Source organism: Podarcis vaucheri (genome assembly GCF_965113315.1).
Source record: "Podarcis vaucheri genome assembly, chromosome: 6".
NCBI lineage: Eukaryota > Metazoa > Chordata > Lepidosauria > Squamata > Lacertidae > Podarcis > Podarcis vaucheri.
Genome location: NC_138764.1, coordinates 30425252 through 30446663, shown reverse-complemented (window position 1 = coordinate 30446663; position 21412 = coordinate 30425252). Strand labels below are relative to the sequence as shown.

Genomic DNA, 21412 nt, shown 5'->3' with positions numbered 1-21412 from the left:
ACAACAAAATGACAAAAGTACAAAAATAAAGCTAGAAGTTGTAGCAATGAGATCGGTTTGCTCTCAGGCCTATGACATCTAGCCTAACTGTTGTATTTCCTTTCTTCTTCTTTTCTCATTCCATCACCTCCTGCTTCACATAACATCTTGCCTGATTAGGACTTCTGTCACATTTTTGTGACTTTTGGTTGGTCCTAATAAATGTATCTTCATCTAACTGTGGACTTCATAGTAGATTCTACCCTGCTAGCCACCCTGAGAATATAAACGCATGTTGACAGTGTACGATATAAAATAAATAACAAATATTTGCTGGTATTCTCGACTTTGACTAAATAATCACTCTACTTTTTTTATTCTCATGATGGAACTTTGTGGTCAGAAACCACATGAAATCTTGTTCTGAATGTCTCTTTATATTCCTGTCCTTTTATTGTTGAGGCTAGATAGGAAACAATATTGGAACATGGTGCCAGGAAAAGCTTGATCAAATAGCTGCTATTCTCTTTCAGTAGGTATCTAAGTAGCTAGGAAAGAGTTAGAAGAATGGCTAACTGTATACAGATTAATGTGGATGTGTTTGGGTAATTTATGGGATACCACGTCTATTTTTATTTTTGTAAAACTGAAAGAGCAATTAGTAATAATAACAAGCAAGATTACAGCTGTTGGAGAAACCACAATGTGGGTTGATTATTTCCTTCATGACTGCATATCTTTAAACTCCTATTCTGTGTGTAAACCTTTGAAATGGTCTCCATGAAAACAGCATTTTACAGGACTCTTTTAGAAGAAAGAAAATGCTTCTTTCATCAATTTATTTTCCTGAGTCTTTATTTGTGTGCACCAGATTATTTTGTATTAGTCATAAGGTTGAAGAGAGAAAACTACAGATTGTAACAGTGGAATAAATATTTTGTTTGGTGCCATGAGCATTTGGGTAGCATGTTACTTTGGGAAGCACACTATGAGTGAAATATTTTTAAAACAGTGATAAGGCTATCACTTTAGGTATCTGTCCTATTTTCTCTCTGCATCATTCCTTCAACATTTCCAGTTTATCTATACCTATAAACATTTCTGAAAAACCTAAAAGCACAAACTTTCCACATCCCAGCCTGGTTTACAGGTGAAGGACAATATATGAACTAGAATAATAGAAAAGGCATTGCTCCATTTCTTCCAGTGTCTCTACTATCACTGTTGCTCTCCAACTTTAAATACAGACACATTGCCCTCAATAGCCCTACCTTGCACATTTAGCATAATGGAACAGGTATGTTGGACTGGACTGTTCCATTTTAGTGAGAAAATCCCAGTGGTGTAGCGTGGGTTGTCAGCACCCGGGGCAAGGCAAGTAATTTGCGCCCCCTAACCTGTGGATATTAGCAGGGGGCAGAGAGCTGCGAGTACGAGCGCCCCCCCCGATGTTGCGCCCGGTGCGGCCGGCCCCCCCTGCACCCCCCACGCTACGCCACTGGAAAATCCCTAATCCACACTTTCAGAACCAATGTGTGAACCAAAACACAATAATTATTCAGAACTTGCACTTCTCTGAATGCATAATACAGTGCCCATCTACATAATGACTACAAAATGAATATATTAGGGGAAAGTGTACAGAAAAATGCATGTATTAGTGAAAATTACATACAAACCACATTGGATTAGGGGGATTTGCTTGCAAAAATGTGATAACATTCAAAATTGCATATGTACAAAAATGTGATTTTTAGTAGAAATTTACACTTAAATGCTGGTGAATTTTCATGAGGATTTTTTAAAAAAACAACACACGGATTATTGCAGAAATATGAAGAACTGGATTCAAGATTGGAAATATTAGAAACTGAAAGAAGCCAAAATTGACAGATTCATCCACCCCTAGCAAGTTTACAGTGCCACAATTCCTTCTTGGTATCTCATATACAAGTGCACAGTCACACAGAGAAAGGCTAGCATTATCTAAGCCATATCATTTCAGGCATTTTATGTACACATTCTCCATGAGGCCTGATGAATGTGCACAATGGCTGGTTATGCACAGAGACCACTCAACTCACATTACTCCTAACATATACACACATTTTGCTGGGCATGTTCACACTTGTCACTTTTCCAGAATGGTTGTAACAAGCAGGTTATAAAGAACAACATTCATATATATATATATATATAGAGAGAGAGAGATGGACGATTTCCTCTTTCATCTCTGTGAGTTACGTCAGCAATTTCCGAGTCACAACTAAAGAATGCTTTACTATTACGGTATATGGTCAAACCTGGAATGTTTATGAGAATGTAGTTTATCGTGCCAGCAATCCATACTCATGATTACTATATCATTGGAGAAACGAGAGCAAGTCCTGGCCTGAACAGTTTCTATCTGTGGGGCTGCCTGGATTTCGATAGCTAACTATTACAGTATATCTTGTATGCGGAAAGAATCAGAAATCAACATAGTAGTAGGAATTTGGCTAAGGGTGACTGCATCACATGTTCATAACATTGCATTTAAAAATAATTAACACAGAATATTTGCCACATTATCCTAACTCAATCACCAATCGTTTTGTGTTAATCAGTATGTATTTTCTGCTGGTGCACACACAGCACTCAAAGACTATGATATAGGTAAGGGATCAGACAATAGGAATAAGCTGCCCTCCACAGTTGTTCAGAAAGGCCCCCCTTAAAACTGCTTTATCCTCTGTGTTTTTAGCCACATTTTGACATTAAGTCTACACTGACATTAAAACTGGTAAATCCTAGCTCAGTTGGGCTTCAGGCGTAGTTGCTGACTCAGATCTGTACTGGTACATGGTAGGCTATGGACTGCAGCCTTAACTACATTATCTAAAATAAAAGAGCAATCCAGTCCCTTGATCCACTGTACTGGACTGCTGGAGGGAGTCTGGATGCTATAATAATAAGAAACAGAACTCATCAATCATTAACAGCACATAGAAGTCACCATCCCTGTTAAAGGTAGACCTGCTCTCATAAGACTACTGGGGGCAGGGGCAGAAGTCCCAGCTTTAAAAAAACAAAACCATTCATAGTTAGCTATGAGTGTAGGAAAGAGGGGAATGAGCATCAGGTTTTAAAATTTAAACTAAGTGTCAAGGTCTGCTCCAGACAGTGGGTAAAGAATGCCCCAGATCTTATTTTTTGTACTACAGTAACATGGGTCTGGTAGTGCAGTAGTACCAACACTTCCATACACTGCTAAAGTGGCACAGACATGTAGAAGAGGACATTATTGGCAATGTCAAAGACTACCCCGTAGGAGTCCATAAAACTTGATACAACTATATTACATTAAGTAATGTGGGTGTACTAGTTGGAAGGTTCTCAAGGTGGGGCTGGTGGACTTTATCACTGTTTGGATTCTGAGAACTACTTTGAATCAAGATGGCAGATCAAAACATGGTTATGTTGTGACTTCACATTTTTGGGGCATATATTTTGCCGCCTTTCAGAACATTGGCACCAAACTTGGCACAAGGTTATTGAAGTGAGGTGGCAAAGTTTGTTGATGTTTGGTCAACAGCCACCATTCTGAATTAAGATGGTGCACTGAAAAATCACTTTGGCGTGGCTTTACCCATTTTTCAGCATAGGTTCAATTTGCCTCATTGCCAAACTCAACACAAAGGTCGCTAAGGCAGGGGCAGCGAATTCGGATACAATATAGATTCCACATGCCATTTTGAATCAAGATGACAGACTAAAGTGATGACTTTGCCTGTTTTTTTGCCATAGGTTCAGATGCCTCTCAAGATACTAGGCATGAGTTGGGGTGTGCGTGCTGGACTTCATGGACATTTGGATGCCAGGCACCAATTTGATTCACGATGGTAGACTGAAATGTGACTTTGGCATGACTTTGCCAATTTTTAGGCATAGGTTTGATCACCTCTCGATATATTGTTGCCAAACCCAACACAGGTTTTCCTGCCTGTAGCAGCCATGGTAACTGAAGTAAACATAGTAAGCTACCTTATAAAGAATTGGGCCATTGGGCCATCTAACTCAATATTGTCTATACTGATTGGCAGCTCCCCAGGGTTTCAATCAAGAGTCTCTCCCAGCCCTACCTAGTGATGCTAGGAATTGAACGTGAGACTGTTTGCATGGAAAGCAGATGCTCTACCACTGACTTACAGCCTAAAGTAAACTAAAGACTGACATCTCACAACAACTAAGTGACAATTTTGCATTCATAGTGTATTAAAAATATTTCTTGGCAAGACTCTGACTGAGCAATGCAGTGCAAAGCACAGACAGTGTTTAGCTAGCATACTGAAATTTAATCTCAAATTTACATTAATTGGGATTATATTAGAATTTTATGCACAACTGAATTTATAAAGCAGTAAAATAAGAGCACATACCAAGACTGACTGGGCATGATCCATTAATGTTTTCTTTCCCATAAAATGATGCTGAAGTGGCTATAAATAATTTTACATTAAAGAATGTGCTGAGCCTTCAAAGGAATGTACCAAACACTTGGAAGAATATATACCAAGAATGCAGATCTTTTCCCTACCTCTGTCTCCCTTTCTTCTCCCACACATACCAATACTGTAATTAAACTTTACTTAACTCTACTTACTGTATTTTTTGCACCATAACACTCACTTTTTTCCTCCTAAAAAGTAAGGGGAAATGTCTGTGCGTGTTATGGAGGGAATGCCTACGGGTGGCATGCCTACGGATTTTCCTCCTCTAGAAACTAAGTGCGTGTTATGGTCGGGTGCGTGTTATAGAGCGAAAAATACGGTAACTCACTTTGGAATCTAAAGAAGCTTCCTATAATTATTTTAAACACCCATGTATCTTTTTAGCAGCAGCTGAGCTAAAATGATTATCCTGTTATTTTAAAGGCATTATTTTAATGAGGCGATATATAAGTATTCTATATAAATAAATAAATTCACAGACCTAATTCTTCACATTCTCTCTACTTCTTTCTCAGAGGTCTTTTATTTCTGGAATGGCACCATATGAAATGAATTCAGCAAAGTTCAACAGGATTTCAGAAGCCACCTATGTACTGGACTGAAACAGAAAATATTTGCATCATAATCAGCCTGCTTAACGGATACTTATCTTCCATTACATCTCATAGTTTTGTGCAGCTAAAAAAAACCTGCAGTTTTTCTAGATTCACAGACATTGATATTTAAAGATAACACCTTACATGTTTGCATTTTTTATTATATTCAAATCAAATTTAGCACCATCCTACTACCTATTCGCACAAAATCACAAACAATTGTATGTCCCTTCCAGCAATACTGCCAGATTTTTCTCCCCCAAATCCATGAAATAAATGCTGTCTTTACAAAGCCCTATAGGGAAGTCATGCCCTTACTGGCAAGAAGTTTCAAGGGTTTGCCCAACAGGTACTGCAGCCCATGGCCTGAATCAGGTCAGCCTCCACTACTTTAACTGGCTGCATAAAAGGTGAAGGTAAAGGGACCCCTGACCATTAGGTCCAGTTGCAGACAACTCTGGGGTTGCAGCACTCATCTCGCTTTATTGGCCGAGGGAGCTAGCGTACAGCTTCTGGGTCATGTGGCCAACATGACTAAGCTGCTTCTGGCGAACTAGAGCAGTGCACAGAAATGCCGTTTACCTTCCCGCCAGAGTGGTACCTATTTATCTACTTGCACTTCGTGCTTTTGAACTGCTAGCACAGCAGGAGCAGGGACCGAGCAATTGGAGCTCACCCCGTCGTGGGGATTCAAACTGCCAACCCTCTGATTGGCAAGCCCTAGGCTCTGTGGTTATTTAACCCACAGCACCACCCGCATCCCAACTGGCTGTATAGTAGCAAGAAATTCCTCAGTTACTGCTTTTTGCAGCTTGGAGATACTGCAAGAAATGAAGCGCCTATGTACATACAGCCAAATTACCATTTGAGCGAGTCCTGAGAAAGTACAGGTACTTCCAGGTGACTGTTATTGTGGGGTTTGCGCTCCTCATGCATACAAGCTTGTCGCAGTGTCCACATGACATCATGGGTCTCAAAATGCCAAACTCTTCTGTGGGAAAATGATTGCTTGTACATAAGAGCATGAGCAGAGTTCTTATTATTGCAGAGTGATTTTACAGCACGAGATATTGCTAAGAGCATGATGAGCACGTGAACACCTCATGCTAGACTAAATGATTGGCTCACGTAGCATAACACTCTCTTTGTCTGCGAGCAGGGGCAAGGTTGCATTCCTTTGATCTGTTACTTTTGGGTACGGGGCAGAACAAACGCTGTGCTGGAGGAGAAAGAATGAATTATTTTCACTGCGCACAATAAACATTGCACGGCAAAAGCCAAAGCTTTTTCTTCAAGTCATCGTGGTGTGAGACTGATTATTTCGGATGTCGAGCAGGTTCTCGACACTCTTCCCCCTTTCCTTGTACCGCTTTTGATACTTTTTGTGATATAGCAGTACAGTATATAAATACAGTACTTTTATGGTTTCCCCCTCCCTTCTGTATTCTCATTTTATTCTTTCATTTGTCCGTCCCCCCCATTTATTAGTATTTCTGCATTTTGTATGTGTATGTCAATAATCTTTCTGTATGAAAAATGACCATAATAATAATAATAATAATAATAATAATACAATTTCTTATTGAATTTAAAAAGAAATAAAAATAAAACAATCGAATCCAGATTTGCCCACCATAGAAAAATCCACATATCCACATAATCATAGAATTGTAGAGATGGAACGAACCCCCAAAAGTCATCTAGCACAACCTCATCATCTCAACACACCGTCCCCGCTCCGATGTGAAACCATTTTGGGCCCCTGCTTAGCTTCGCAAGTTGCACTAGCAAGTTTTATCGCTGCGCCCCTGGATGAACGAAATACCTGATGCCAAAGACTCAGTTGCGCTATATCTGGTCAACAGGTTTCATTCATAAGCCTCTCTAGGGAGGGGAGGGGGGAAATCATACGGGAACGAAATTCTCCCTGGGTGCTGGACCCACTTGAGGGGAAGAAATCAGCGAGGGGAGGGTTGGACTAGATGTCTCCTCCCCCCAGTTAATTTTAGGACTGCCTAAGCCGAAGATGTCGAGTGGCCGCGCCCGTTTCTATAGCGCCGCCGAGGTCGTGTCCTTCGCAGCTTGTTCAAGGGGAACTACAGGGGGCGGGTTGCTCCAGGCTAGGCAAAGCGCCCGGCCTCAGTCGGAAGTTCTCCTTCTCTTCCCTCAAAAAAAAAAAAAAAAAAAAAAAAAAGAGGCGCCGCTTTGCTTCGCCTCACACACACCCCCCCCCGCCATCTCCCTCAGCGCTTTCTGTTCCTTTTCGCCCGTCCTTGCCAAGGCACCTGGGCAGGGGAAAAAGGCGGGAAGCCTCGCTCGCGGTCTCTCCCTCACCTGGCCTACGCGCGGCGCGGGGCAGGGAAGGAAGGAGCGGCCCTCTCGTCTGCGCCGCGGGGGTGTGGGAGCTGAATCACAGCCAGCCAGCCACCGGCTGACTCACGCAGAACACACTCCAGCCAACCCTCCCCGTCTAACCCCGGACTTTCCCGAGGGGGGAGCCGGTACTATAAGAGAGTGAGGAGAAACTCACTTCCGCGCCTGATTGTGTTTTGCTCGCGCGCGACACCGACACCACGCGCGTTTCGGTCGCCAACGGTTTTTGTCCCCCCCCCCCGCTCTCGCCGGACGTTCGAAGGGATGGCGGGCGCCACCAATAGCAGCCGGGCGCTGCTGCTGCTTCTCCTCAGCGCGCTGCTCTACCTGGCGCGCCTCAGCTCAGGTGAGTCGAGGAAGGCGCGAGACCGTCGCAGCCTTCGGGCTCTTGCTCTCTCTCGCTCGCTCTCCTTTTTCTGGAACGCTTCGCCTCACCGGGTTGCGCGGGCGCGCAGTCTTGCGCCGCCGAGGGAGCCAGCCGGGACGCCGCTGGGTTTTTGCGTGCATGGACTCGCATAAGCATGTGGAAGGATTTTTTTCCGCTGTTTTTCCAGCCGAGCTTCTTCTTCCCGCTTTGTTTATAGTACCTCGGACAGAGGGGGTTGTGCATTAAAGGGGTGCGCACTGTTGTTCTGGTTTGGGCAGACTGAAGCCACAATCCTATATGCAGATCTTATATTTGGAAGGGTCCGCCAGGGTCATCTAGTCCAACCCCCCTGCAATGGAGGAATCCAGGGGTGCCAACTTGAATAAAATATTTGGGGGCCCAGGTAAGCTGTGCCCCGCATAATCGATCACATGATGGGGCACACACACACCCCTATTTGAATGGCAGTGCCCATCAACTTGGAGGGGGGCCTCTAATATTTTATAAGGGCGGAAGGGACCTCTGCCCCTAGGAGATGGACCCTGGGCACAAAATTCAGCCGAAGCATCCGTGACACGATGGCCGTCCAATTTCTTTCTTAAAAACCTCCAAGGAAGGAGAGTCCGTTCTTGTGGGAATGCATTCCACCGTCGAACAACTCTTACTGTCAAAAAGTTGTTCTTGGTGTTTAGTCCAAATCTCCTTTCTTGCAACATGAATCCATTGGTTTGGGTCCTAGCCTCCCAAGTTGGAGCTACCTAAGCTTAGGTTTTGGCTAAAAGATTACTCTTCCCAAAGTGGGAGGCAGTGGCGTAGCGTAGGTTGTCAGCACCCGGGGCAAGGCAAGTAATTTGCGCCCCCTAACCCGTGGATTTGCGCCCCCTAACCCGTGGATTTGCGCCCCCTAACCCGTGGATTTGCGCCCCCTAACCCTAACCCCCAGATGTTGCGCCCGGTGCAGCCAGCCCCCCCTGCACCCCCCACGCTACGCCACTGGTGGGAGGATGAAATAGCATGAAAGGTATGGAGTGTGTTGGCTGTGCTTTAAGTTATTACGAGTGATGTTCATGATGCTCAAGGACAACATTTGTAGATATGCAAGCCTTTCAGTATTAATGTTTCCCTGGTAGAAACTTTAAAAGGAAAATAACAAAGAGGCACCGGTTTTCAGGCATTTCCAATGGAGGCTCAAAACAGATTATTCATACATTGTAAATGGGTCGCTGGCAACAGGTGTTTTTTATTTCATTGGATTTTGTGGAAAAGGTAAATCCAGTTGGAGTGGGGGAATAAGGGCTAGCATTTTGATGCTAATGTCACATATAAAATATGCATGTATTAGCAGCACCGATCCCACAATAAGCACCTGTGCTAGACATCTTCCTCCACCCCATTTCCCAACTTTTTTCTACAAGACCATTTTCTACCTGAAATTATTTGGCAATTCTGTGGCTTAATGGCACTGTATTTGTCTAGTTCTATGTGATGTGTGAATTTGGTTCTTGTGGATATCACGGGAGTGGATATACTGGGGTACTGTCCTATAAAATAAATGTATTGTTCAGAACAGACAGTGGAATGTGGAATTTTTGGAAATTTCATGGAATTATTAATTATACACATCATACATCACAGACACAGACTGGAATTATGAACTGATTGTTGGATGCCTCAGAAGTGGACATTTTGAGCTGTTTTTGTTATAATGGGTTTGTCTGGAAATGATTAATGAAATCTTAATATTGTAAGTCTTGAAATAAATATTCAAGAACAATATTTTAAACAATTTGCACTGTTAGTTGCAACAATTTTATTGAAAAAATATCTGTGCTGTCTTGCCTCACTTTCTAAAACTAGCTAATTAGGTCACAGTGTTGTCGTATTTAGCTGGATCTAATAAGGGTATTAAGATGCCATTCCTGCCAGTTCTCTAAAACAGGTTTTTTGTTCTTAATTACATAGCAATTCACGACATTAAAAAACCCCAGTACAAAACACTTAAACTTGATCATTACCTTCTAATACCTTCCTCTTCATTTTCTGAATAGTGTATATGTTTGTTTTTATTTAATTTTCTAATTTGGGTATTGATACATCTATTCTATAAAGAATTATTGTTAAGTGGATATACTACTCATTGTACATGCTCATTGTAAACAGAATTTAGTTTATGTATAGTTTTAGTTTGTAGAATTACTTTTCTTGCAGTTTGTTTTTCAACAAGAATGGAAGCATGCATAACAAAAAAAGATTGATGGCCCATATAGCTGAATGTAATCTGCCAGTTTTTAATGACCAAAATCTAAATTATTGCTTCTGAAGCTTGGGAACCCTCTTAATAAAACATTTTTGTCGAGCATTAGAATGGGTTTAAAGCTTGAGGAAAATTACAGACTGTTCTCAGAATAATAAACAATGTTGTGAAGCTGAGGCTGTGAGGAGCATATAAATGTCCCTGAATAGAAAAGAAATCTGTCTGGAAGTGGAGCATAAGTAAATGAACCTTCTCTGCATATTCAGCATTGAAAAAGGGTTATTTTGCTAAGGTCCATTGGGACTACCATCCTGTTCCCCATAGTGGCCAATCCGATACTACAGCGAAGCTCACAAGCTGGGCATGAAGTCAACACCCCTCTCCCATTGTTTTTTCCCAACAGCTGGAGGTTCCATACACCCAACCACTTATAAGACAAACTCTCCATGAATAAATACAATGAGAGTGTGAGTCCACATTTTCCTCTGCCAAAATCTCAGATCAGGTCAGAAATGAGAAACCCGTGGCCCTCCTGGTGTTGGCTCCCAGTTCCCATCCGCCCAGTTAGAATGGCCAATGGCAGGGGACTATGGGTTCTTCTGGCACAACATCACACCCTTTTTCTTTTCTTCTCCCACACGCTCTCCAAAACCTTCTCCAGAGCTGATTTTGAGGGCATGCCAGGGTTGGAGAGGAGGGGAGGTTCTCTTCTGCCAGCATAAATCTCTTGTGGCAGCAGTATGGAAGCATTGGACATTGCCCTGTGGAAGTTGTCGTCCAGTAAAAGGACTATGGCAATACTTAGATATTTTGGGCATATCGACCATGCAGATTTGGACTGACTTAACAGTCACTCCTGTCCAACCCTGGAAACTAGTCATGCGAGAGAGATTGGGACTCTTGGTGCCATCTATAAGCTTTGTGAGTGGCCATGAAACTGATAAACTGATACATTTTGTAGTTAAACCCTTAGCCACAAAGAACTGCAGGCCATGGGGTAAGCCATATATTGCCTGACTAATCCTTGTTCTATTCCTACTTTTAAAGGCAACTCTGAAGTAATGAAAGCAGTCAACATTACCTGGTCATCCATCAATTTTAAGACAATACTACAATGGGAGCCCAAGCCAGTCAACTATTTTTATACAGTTGAAATAGATGGGTAAGTTGAACATAAACATGGAGATTGCTACCACACATCTAGCCTGGTCTCAGTGTAGTTATTTGAAAGTAAGAACAATTGGTTTCACTGACTTTGCATGCGGCTGCAGTTTAATTCTTTCTCTTACCACCCTTCGCCCCCCCAAAAGGAAAAGCAAAGCCACAGTTGAACGCAGATTTGAGAACGAAGACTTGAGATCTGAAGCTTTCTAGTCCCCCATTTAAAAAAGATATCCAGCTACATAGGCTTGAATTATGTTCCTCTTCTCCTGATTACCACGAGGCCTGATTAGTCTGTTTGCATGTTAAGTAGAATTTGTTCCTAAGTAGACTGTTAATTTTTTTCCTCTCCACATCCTTCTGTTGCCTTCAAAGCAAAAAAAAAGCAGTTTACATGGGATTAGCTTTAACAAGAGTGCTTGCACATGGAGGAAAGTCTACCATTTGGTAATTGTAGTAGCTTTGTGCCAGTCTATCGCTGATCTGTGTAATGTGCACTGTGCTGCGAGTAAGTTGTGCATGCTCTAATGTAACCGAACTATGGAATCCCAGCAGCAGAACTGGGTACAACTGCTAATATTAGACCAGGAGTGGGAAACCTGTGGCCTGCCAGATGTTGCTGGACTACAGTTGCCATCATCCCTGACTATTGGCCATGCTGGCTGCGGCTGATGGGGAGTTGGAGTCAAACAACACCTTGAAGGCCACAGGTTGCCCAACCTTGTTCTAGACTCTGCATGAGTTTCAAAGTGCCTTGGGGGACACAGTTTTTCTTCTCCACTAGATCAGCTAAACAAAGGGAGATGATGAAGATTGATAAGTTTTAAAAAGATTACTTTGGGTGCTGCTTTTGTTTTGTTTTTAAGCAAAGAGAACTGGTCAGACAATACTGATGTAAATAGCATTGTACTTTGTATCTGACAAGGACTGTATGGGGGCGCTTTCTGCTGCTAACTTTTGGCAGTGATGAGGTGTACATTCTGATATTACTGCAGTTAGCCAGGTATTGCCACTTAACACTCTGGTATATTCCCCACTGAAATAAAAAAATGGCTGCCCAGAATTGTGCCTTATGTAAAATAACTGTTTCATGATCAATATGGTATTTCTGGGGGGAAATTATCTAATTTTGATAAATACTGTACTGCACTTACTTCAGACCTTTGTAGTAAGCTACCTGTCATTGCTAATATGAAATTTCATACTTAGTTATGTGTAATATCTAGGTATTACACTAAGGTTGTTAATGATTAACAATTCAGGCAGGGATGATAGCTCAGTGGAGAGTACACGGTTTGCATTTGAAAGTCAGATCCTGGTATTTCCAGGTAGATCTGAGAATATCACCTGTCTGACACCCTGGAAAGCTTCCAGCAATCATTGTTGATAAATACTGAGCTAGATGGACTGTTAGCCAGACTTGCATAAGGCAGCTCCCTATGTTCCAGTATCAACAAAGATATCAAAGCTATGCATTTTCCTGCTGCCTACTGTGTTTTAATTAACAAAGTTGCCCTATAAGTAAAGTTATTGGAAGTGGCTATTTCCTATTAATTCACAGGCATGAAACTTTTATCTCCCTAATTATACTCTTCATTGCATATTAACAGACACAGACAAGCTCACAGCTGGTTTTGTTAATTTGATTGGGCCTGTTTACAAAACACAAAACAGGCAAACTTCATTATAGTGAAATATTTTCATTCTATGAAATATTAGCTAATGCAGTATGCTCTTGATCTTTAAAGGGACCGATTAGTTCGGAAGAAAATATGCATTCACACTTCAGCAACCGAATGCGACGTTACAAATGCGCTGAAGGATGTAAATGATGTCTACGTTGCTCGCATATATTCTGAAGTGCCAAACAGGGACCCTGATGATTTTGATATCCCACCTTATGAAGTGTCTTCAGAGTTCATACCTTATGCCCAAAGTAAGTAAACAAATATTAGCTCTTCTTTGTTGTTTTCACAGCATGGGTCTCTGCATACAGATTCTAAGTCTTATAAAGTGTTGAGATGCTTGTCTGTGCACCAGACCCGTATGAAAGTTTATATAGAGAAGGCATCCTATCTGTCTGCTATGCAGTCCTGAAATTGACGGTTAAGGAACAAAACATTAGTTGTGCAAGAAATCCATGCATTAAATGCAGCTGTAGGAAAGCAAGGCTAATTTGACTGGGAGCAGCAATAGTGAGAATGCTTCCTCTGCACCATTCCTCCAGTCAAAATTGCCTTTTCCTTTGCTGCGGCTGCTGCTTGCACCATGGTGAGAAAAACTGAGGACAACCCTGTACCTCTTATCTCCATATGTAGCACCATTGGTAGGAAAAATGGCGCAGCAGAGGGAAAGATTAAACCTCTTCCCCCTCCTCCGCTTTAATTAAACAGGCAATGCTCTCACAGCACACACATATTGTTTAAATAATGCTGAGATACTAACTCACGTAAGTGGCTGTATAACGTGTGCTTTCTCACTAGACCATCCTACCTGGGATACCATTTTGGTCCTGCGTTTTGTACCATAGCTTGCAGAGTTTGTATCGTAGGATTCTTGTTGATGTACATTGGTTCTTACGCAGACAGGCATGCCAACCAACATGCTGGGCCCATGGAGCGAGGAGACATAGCCAAGATCTCCCTTCCATACCAAAGACGCCAAACAGTGTCGCCTTTCATTTCTCTCTTTCTGTTGTTACTAATAACATCATGATTTATGGCACACTGTGGTGCACCGCATTGTAAGTGCTTGTACAGCAAGCAAATCAGTCTTCAGGTCAGGTTTTGTGACAGGAGTGGGGAACCTCAGGCCCAGCGACCAAATGTCACCCTTTAGACCTAACTGCAGATTCTTCCAGGCCCCACACCACCTCTGCTATGTACCCTCAAGTGCTTTTGCCTGGTGAAAATGTGTCCTTCAATTGTGATCATGCTTCTCACTTTCCTGAATGGGAGAGGTGGACATGTAGAAACCTTTTATTTTTGTGTAGCTGAAATGTAGCCTACTGTGAAAAGTGAATACTCTTTAAATTGCTCTGCCTGCTCCACTGGAAGGCTGCCTATAAGAAAGTATGGCCCTCAAGCTGAAAAAGGTTTCCCCCATACCCTTCTCTATGATGTCCTAAGTCAGGGCTGTCCAACTACCAAGAGACTGTGATCTACTCCCACTATAAAAAAAAACTGGCAGTGATCTACCCATTGGATGACCAGAGTTGTTGAGCTTAGGCCTCCCCTAAGCCATCTCCTTAATTATGCCATGAGAAAATAGTGCAGCAAAGCTTTACAGCACAGTCTGAAAGCTTACTGTGGATGTTTGGTAATAAAACCCACTAGGATAAGGTTACCAGATTTTTTTCAATGAATCTGGGGTCACTTTTCAACTTCCTACTAAATAGATGGATTTTGTCAGGGGAGTGATTTGTAAATCCGGGGACTGTTCCTGGGAAACAGGGACATCTGGTAACTTTACGCTAGGAAGTCCTTTCTGCTGGGAATAACCCGGTCTGAAATTCCCAGGTGCCAGAAAAGATTATTTATGTATGTATCAATTGAGGCCCGTGTTTTCTTAGCCCCAAAATGGAAAGTGAGCGAGGTAACTAAAGAGGATTGGCAGCTTAAGTTGACAGAATATGCACAACTTGCAGATCTAACATACATAAAAAGGGAGCAAGAAGAACAGATGTTTAAAGAAGATTGAAAAACATTTTTTGAGTATATGGAAAATAACTGTACAGCTGAAAGCGCTGGCAGCATTAAAATAAATTCAACAGAGTAAATAATCCTTGATGGATGTAAAAGTGGAAAATTGATTTGAATGGTTACAGTAAAATATGCAGGGATGTATACCAAAATGAACCATGGAAAGAGAAGCAGGGAAGTCACTGGATATTTTAAAGTTTGTATAATGTTTATTTGAAATTGTAAAACAGAAAAACTAATAAAAATTATTAAATTTTTAAAAACCCTGCTTGGAGTTGATTTTTAATCAGTGCAAAAACCACTTCTCTTCTAGCTGAGATTGGCGTGCCAACAATCAAAAGTTTTGAACAAAAAGAGAAAACTTTGAAAGTGGAGATAGCAGATCCTCTAACGCCTTACAGATTTGAAGGAAATGGAAGCTTTCGAAGTATTAGGGACATATTCCAAGATGATCTAGAATACACACTGTACTATTGGAAAGATCAAAGTACAGGAAAGGTGAGCATCTGTTTTCAATCTCCCAAGTCTTTAATTTCCTTAATTTTTATAATAAGTACAAAAGACAAGTTGGCTATCTAAACTAAATTTCTACTTAAAAGAAATGAACTATAGCCTTAAAAAGAGTTCAGTACTTTAATATTCTCGCCGGAGGCTCTTCTCCAGGTCCCCCAGCCATCTGAAGTGTGGTGCTATTGAAGAAAGGGGCTTTCAGCGGCAGCACCCTAATTTTTGGAATGCTGTCCCAAAATAAGTTTTCCTGGTGCCTATTATGGTGGAATTTGCTCCCGCAAGAGGTAGTGATGACCCTTGACTTGGATGGCTTTAAAATATGGCCAGATAAATTCCTGGAGGATAAGGCTATGTTCTTCCTCTGCAGTTGGAGGCAGTATGCCTTTGAATGCCTGTTGCTGGAAATCTCAAAGTGGGGGAGAGGTTCTGCTTTTGCGTTTCTCATAGATATAAGCTTAGAAAAGAATGCAGGACTAAATGGGTGCCAGCAGGGATTTTTTTAGGTTCTTATTATGCCTTTCTAGCCGTAAGTAAATACCTTCTTATCTTTACAGACTTTCAGATTAGTACTGGTCTGTTTTTATTTGGCTGCTACTTTTGCAGAGCTGCTGCTTTTAGCTTATTTCATATTTTATCATGCCCTAATATTGTATTTGAATGGTATAACCCTGCAAACTCTATTATTTAATCCATAAAGTTTATGCCTTTGCATAAAAGTTAAAGGAGACCAAAGTTAACATACATTTATCTTCTTTTGTTTTTGATGTTAAAATTTTAATCCGTATTAAGTATTAACCTTTTTCATATTTCAAAAAGGTTAAGGTTAGGTACTTAAAAGTAGAGGCTGATGCTAATACTCTTCCTTAAATTTGTTATACATTTACAAACCGATCTATCTTTATCTTAACCTAGTATATTTAAGTATTTGAAATATGTTGAAAGCTGCTTTCAAGAAAATGGTGTTTCCAAGGCTACCTTCATTAGTAACAAATGCACAATTTTATGAATGTCAAACATTAAACATACAGTTCAATTTACAATGAAACAATCAGTTTAAGCAAAACCCAGTAAAACAAAATTCAACAGTTACCAACCACCACCAGCATACAGCTATTAACTTCCTGCTCCTACAACCACTTTTTATTTAATTTAATGATATGACTATTAAGGTGAAAGTACTTTTTCTCCTTTGAGCCTTTAACTTACTATGTACTTTGGACTTGCATAATCTGTATTCAGTGTGAAGAACTAATTACTTGCAAATACATCTTCAAATACTTCTTTTTTCTGATTGTAGAAACAGGAAAACACAAAAAGCAACCTCTTTGAAATCCGTATCGACAAAGAGAAGAACTACTGCTTCTATGTTCAAGCTACTGTTCCGTCACGTTCAACAGACCGTAGCAGTCAAAAAAGCAGTGTAAGATGTACTAGTGTTAGAAGAGACGAGCTGGATGGTATGTATCATGACACCACAAACTTAGCCTTTGGTATATAAATCATTCCTATCAAATTACTTTAAGCCCTTGCTGATGGATTTCAGTTTAGACCGCTTTCTGTGAAAGCTGTTGCCCAGTGATCTCTAGGTGCATTCACTGTTTTACCTATTTCTTGCTGCTGCAAAGTTGGCACTGCAGATAGTCAGAAGTAGTTTCCTTTCCCAAAATTGTGTTTTCATCTGGTCACTTTCTTTCTTTCGCAAGGATTGTCTACTTTTTCCCCTAAGAGCCAAATTCATATCCAGAAATATCACCAGCCCAGGAGAACTTTATCACTCAGTATGGAATTTTGTGGCATATATATTTCCCAATGCAAAACATCTAAGGCATACATATGTTAACTATGTAGCACAATTCTTTGTAAGCTTTAATCAGAAGCATATCCCAATCAAACTTGGCTGCCATGTCAATGTGCATATGGTTGAAGCCTTAAATGTGGAGGACCTGGAAGTCCTAGAAGGGCTGTATCACATCATTGTTCTGAATGTGTAGGTGGGTTCTAACCAACTTATGAGTCCTGCATTGGAGCAAATCGATGTTGTTTGTTTGTTTAAGTATGAAGTGGTTTCATAAAAAATAAATCATGCTTGGCAGAAGGACTGATTCCATATTAAAGGGATGTGGGCTTTTTTGAGGACCAATTAGATGTCGCAAGAATGATGAGGGCTGCTTGGTTTAAGCAACAAACATAGGGAACTATGTTAGAGAAGGGTTCAGTTCCATTGACCACATTGTGTATCCCATGTTAAAACACCAGCCCTGCTTTATATATGATTGTTACAGACACATAATTAAACTAATGTGATGCCCTGCTTAGGACTCTTAAGATTTTAGCCTTCAAGAGAAGCAGCTCAACATATTTCAGGTTTGGAATCCAGATTAGTTTTATTCTGAAAGCATAGCTAGTAGCTGTTGGGTGAAAAGCATGTCCTTGAACTGACTTTGTGTCTTTTTTTCTTCTTCTCCAGGTCTTGAATTAGAAGTAATTCTTATAATAGCAGCTGTTGCGGTTGGAGTCATTGCTCTAATTATTATTTTATCTGTGGTTGCATATAAATGCACAAGATCAAAGCCTGCAGCAACAAAAAAAGAGAGCATGCCCCTGAATGCATAAGGGGGAGAAACACTAAAGACAAATCGGCTTTATTGCTACAAAGGCGACAGCTCAGTCGGTAGAGCATGAGACTCTTAATCTCAGGATTGTGGGTTCAAGCCCCATGTTGGGCAAAAGATTCCTGGATTGCAGGGGGTTGGACTAGATGACCCTTGTGGTTCCTTCCAATTCTACGATTCTACGATTTTATAACTCCATAAGAAATTCTCCTACCTGTGGAAGCAATGACCACAGACCCTTCAATCAAGGGGCGTTTGTTGTTTCTGTGAAACATTTATAGTTAAAACACTATTTTAAAAACCTGTTTTATTCGGCAGCAACAGTGATAACTTGTTTTAAAATGTGCTAACTGACAGATATAGTGAAAATACTACTGTTTCTTTTGCACTTTGGGTGTATATTTAGATCTGTGGTTCTGGGTACATTAGCTGGTACGGGTTATAAGATGCTATAAGTGTAAGGAAAGGGTTTTACACTCTTGCCAGACTTTATATAATGCGTTATGGTGTGAATCAATATAAAACATTAGAATGTTCCAGATCCAGGTACGTGCTATAAAGTTTGAAAGTTCTGAAACTGACTTTGAAGTTCCCCAAAGTTGATGGCCAACTTTATCGGCATCCACTTTGAAATAACTGAATACGTACAGGATATCATACCTGTTATGTATCAGGATTTAGCACTTTAAATTTATACTGCTTATTAACTGCTGGACAGAGACAAAATTAACTATTTAAAGTGGCGTATGTCTATAAACAAAGTTGATGTAATTTGAGATTCTTTGTGTTACTATGTACAATCAATGTTATATTTATGATTTTTATGAATGGGTGTTTATTTTTGTATATATTGCACTAACTTATTATATCTAATTTTTACAGAAATAAAGGTAAATGGGAATAATGGAAAATTCTTGTTTCTTGAATGGAGGTAGGGTTTGTCATCGCTAGATGCTAAATGATTATGGCTTAGCGGCATGCCAATAAACTACCGTACTCATTACTGTACATTTAATCTCAACAATGGCTCCACTTGCAGGCTTACTGTGGAAATGCATGGGTTGTATACAAGTCTATTTCTACCCTGGGTAGACCTACTGAAATTAATGAACTGAAGTTAATCATGTCCATTAACTTCCAAGAGTAGGACTAGCATTGGATAGAAGCACATATAATTAAAATAGAAAATAGAACAGAACCAGAATAACAAACTTGGCTGTGATATGATTAACAGATGGATTTTAGGTACATTCTCCCTTTTTTAGTGGTACAGCAATAAAACTGCTGTCACATATGTAAAGCTAAGCAGGGTCCAGTAAGGTTTCAAATTGGATGGGGAATGCCGTGTTGAGATTCCTGCGTTGCAGGGGGTTGGACTAGAGGACCCTTGTGGTCCTTTTCAGCTCTGTGATTCTATATGCTTGCACTATGAGCCAGCTCTGCTTTTGGCACTGAAGCAGCACCAACCTGAGGTGCAGCAGGGGACACCTCAGAGATCGGGAGAAATCATGCACAGGCAAACAGATGTGTATATTTACAAATTATTTCTAGAGCAAAAAAAGAGAGTGCAAAGTGGAACAGCTCTTCCCCAGTTCCTCCCACTGACAATCCCTCCCCTTTTAAGCCTAGTACATCTGACCCAAAGGAACAGTTTCCCAAACGTTAACTACCCTGCAATAAAAATTTATAGAGCACCAACAATAAAATGCCAAAGGAAGCTGCCTTAAACAAAGTCAGGCCAAAGTCAACGTTCACCCAGTCGCAGATCTCTCCTTGACGAGGGACATGTCCAGTCCTACCCAGATTTTTTAAAAGCAGATTTTCCAGCTGCACAAATAACCTGGCAGTCACCCCACACTAAAAACAAATGGACACAAGCTTTGCTCCCTGCTTACACGCTGTATCAGTAGTGGTTTCCCCATAGGAGTCAGTAGTTCTTCTCTACTAACTATACTGTCACCAACAGGACAATCAAATGGCCACTGCGGTTTACAGCACTGCTGTAAATATTGGGCACTGAGTGTGTGTGCTTCATGGCCTTGAGGAACAAAGTCAAATTATTTGCAGGGTTGCCAAATTACAAGAACACTGCTATGATTCTTGCTACCATAGTGCCATTGACTGGGACATCAGACCAACTGAGGCTTTGCAGTAGTTATAGAAGGAACACAGGGTGCAAGGAACACAAGGGTGCCTAAGTTGCAAAACCAGGAGTAGTTTAAGGCTGTTTACAGAGATGTGACAAAGCATTACATGCCTGAAGATGAAGAAGAGGAAGCATGTCCTTGCACTGTTGATACAAAACACCCTAAACAAGCTATTTTATACCTATGTTTTGCAATGCTGAACTTTCTATTTCCTTGGGTGTGTTAAATAACTAATTGTTGCTGCCATGTTGGCATTCATATAAATCTAAAACCTTGTTTAGGAGCAGCAGAGTTTAATTAGTGTGCCACTAGCACAGTAGATGACAGACAGGCTGCTGCTAAAATGAATATAATGAAAAGAACGTGATTATGAGCTTAAGTTGGAACATGGCTCATGTGACCATTTAGGACAAAGAGCTTATGGCGGTGCACAAACCTCTCTCACACACAAAAAATTCAAGATTATCAGGCTACTGCATTTCTGTTGCTTAAATCTCTCACCTACCTCATAATCCTGATGCTGAAGTGATGACCAGTTCAGCCGGCGCATGGTACAAAAATGCTATTAGACCAAGTAGTTTTGATTTGGTTGGGGGGATTCAAATTTCACAGATCCCTCATGACTTGGTACAACTGAACTGTTCCCTTGCATCAGTTGAATTGGCTTTGCAGGCGGCTCTTTGCCAGGTTGAAGCTCTCAAGCTGCACACACAGTCTTCCTAATAAAATGAAAAAGGCAATCTCACCTACCTGGAGATTCAAGCCCTCTTCCTGCCACCTGAAGGGGGTCAGCCAAAACTGGAGACTTCAGGTACAGCAGACTGGAGGTACAGCAACCCTTCCTTGTACTCTTAACTAACTTTTATAGGCATATTGGATCCCATTTTATTTCCTCAGTACTTTCTCTATATTTGTGGTACTCGGATGTTATGCCTCATTTTTCAGGGCAGATTCCAACTCTAAGATGACAGAAAATATAGCTAGGGTCCTTGTTGCAGCCATCAGAATAGGTCACAATTATTAAAGGGAAGATTTCTAAATTTCAAAGTCTATCTAAAAACAGAGAGTGTTCGACAGATTTTCCAATGAGAGTTAGTCACGGCACCACCGCTAAGACGACACTTTTTGGGATGGGAAGTAGTTGAGGGATTGGGAGGCTACCCTCTTCTGATCCCTCCCTCTCCCAATTAAGCTGTCTCCAGGGCTGAGAGGTGAGGAGCAG

General features: G+C 41.0%; 1 protein-coding gene across 1 annotated transcript; it reads left to right on the top strand.

Annotated features, from left to right (window-relative positions):
* Positions 1–7562: 7562 nt before the first annotated feature.
* F3 (coagulation factor III, tissue factor) lies at positions 7563–18954 on the top strand. Its single transcript, XM_082227995.1, has 6 exons — positions 7563–7784; positions 11107–11221; positions 12969–13156; positions 15235–15419; positions 16729–16888; positions 17899–18954. The coding sequence occupies exons 1-6, from the start codon at positions 7703–7705 to the stop codon at positions 18042–18044; spliced, it is 876 nt and encodes a 291-aa protein (XP_082084121.1). The 5' UTR covers positions 7563–7702; the 3' UTR covers positions 18045–18954.
* The last annotated feature ends 2458 nt before the right edge of the window (positions 18955–21412 follow it).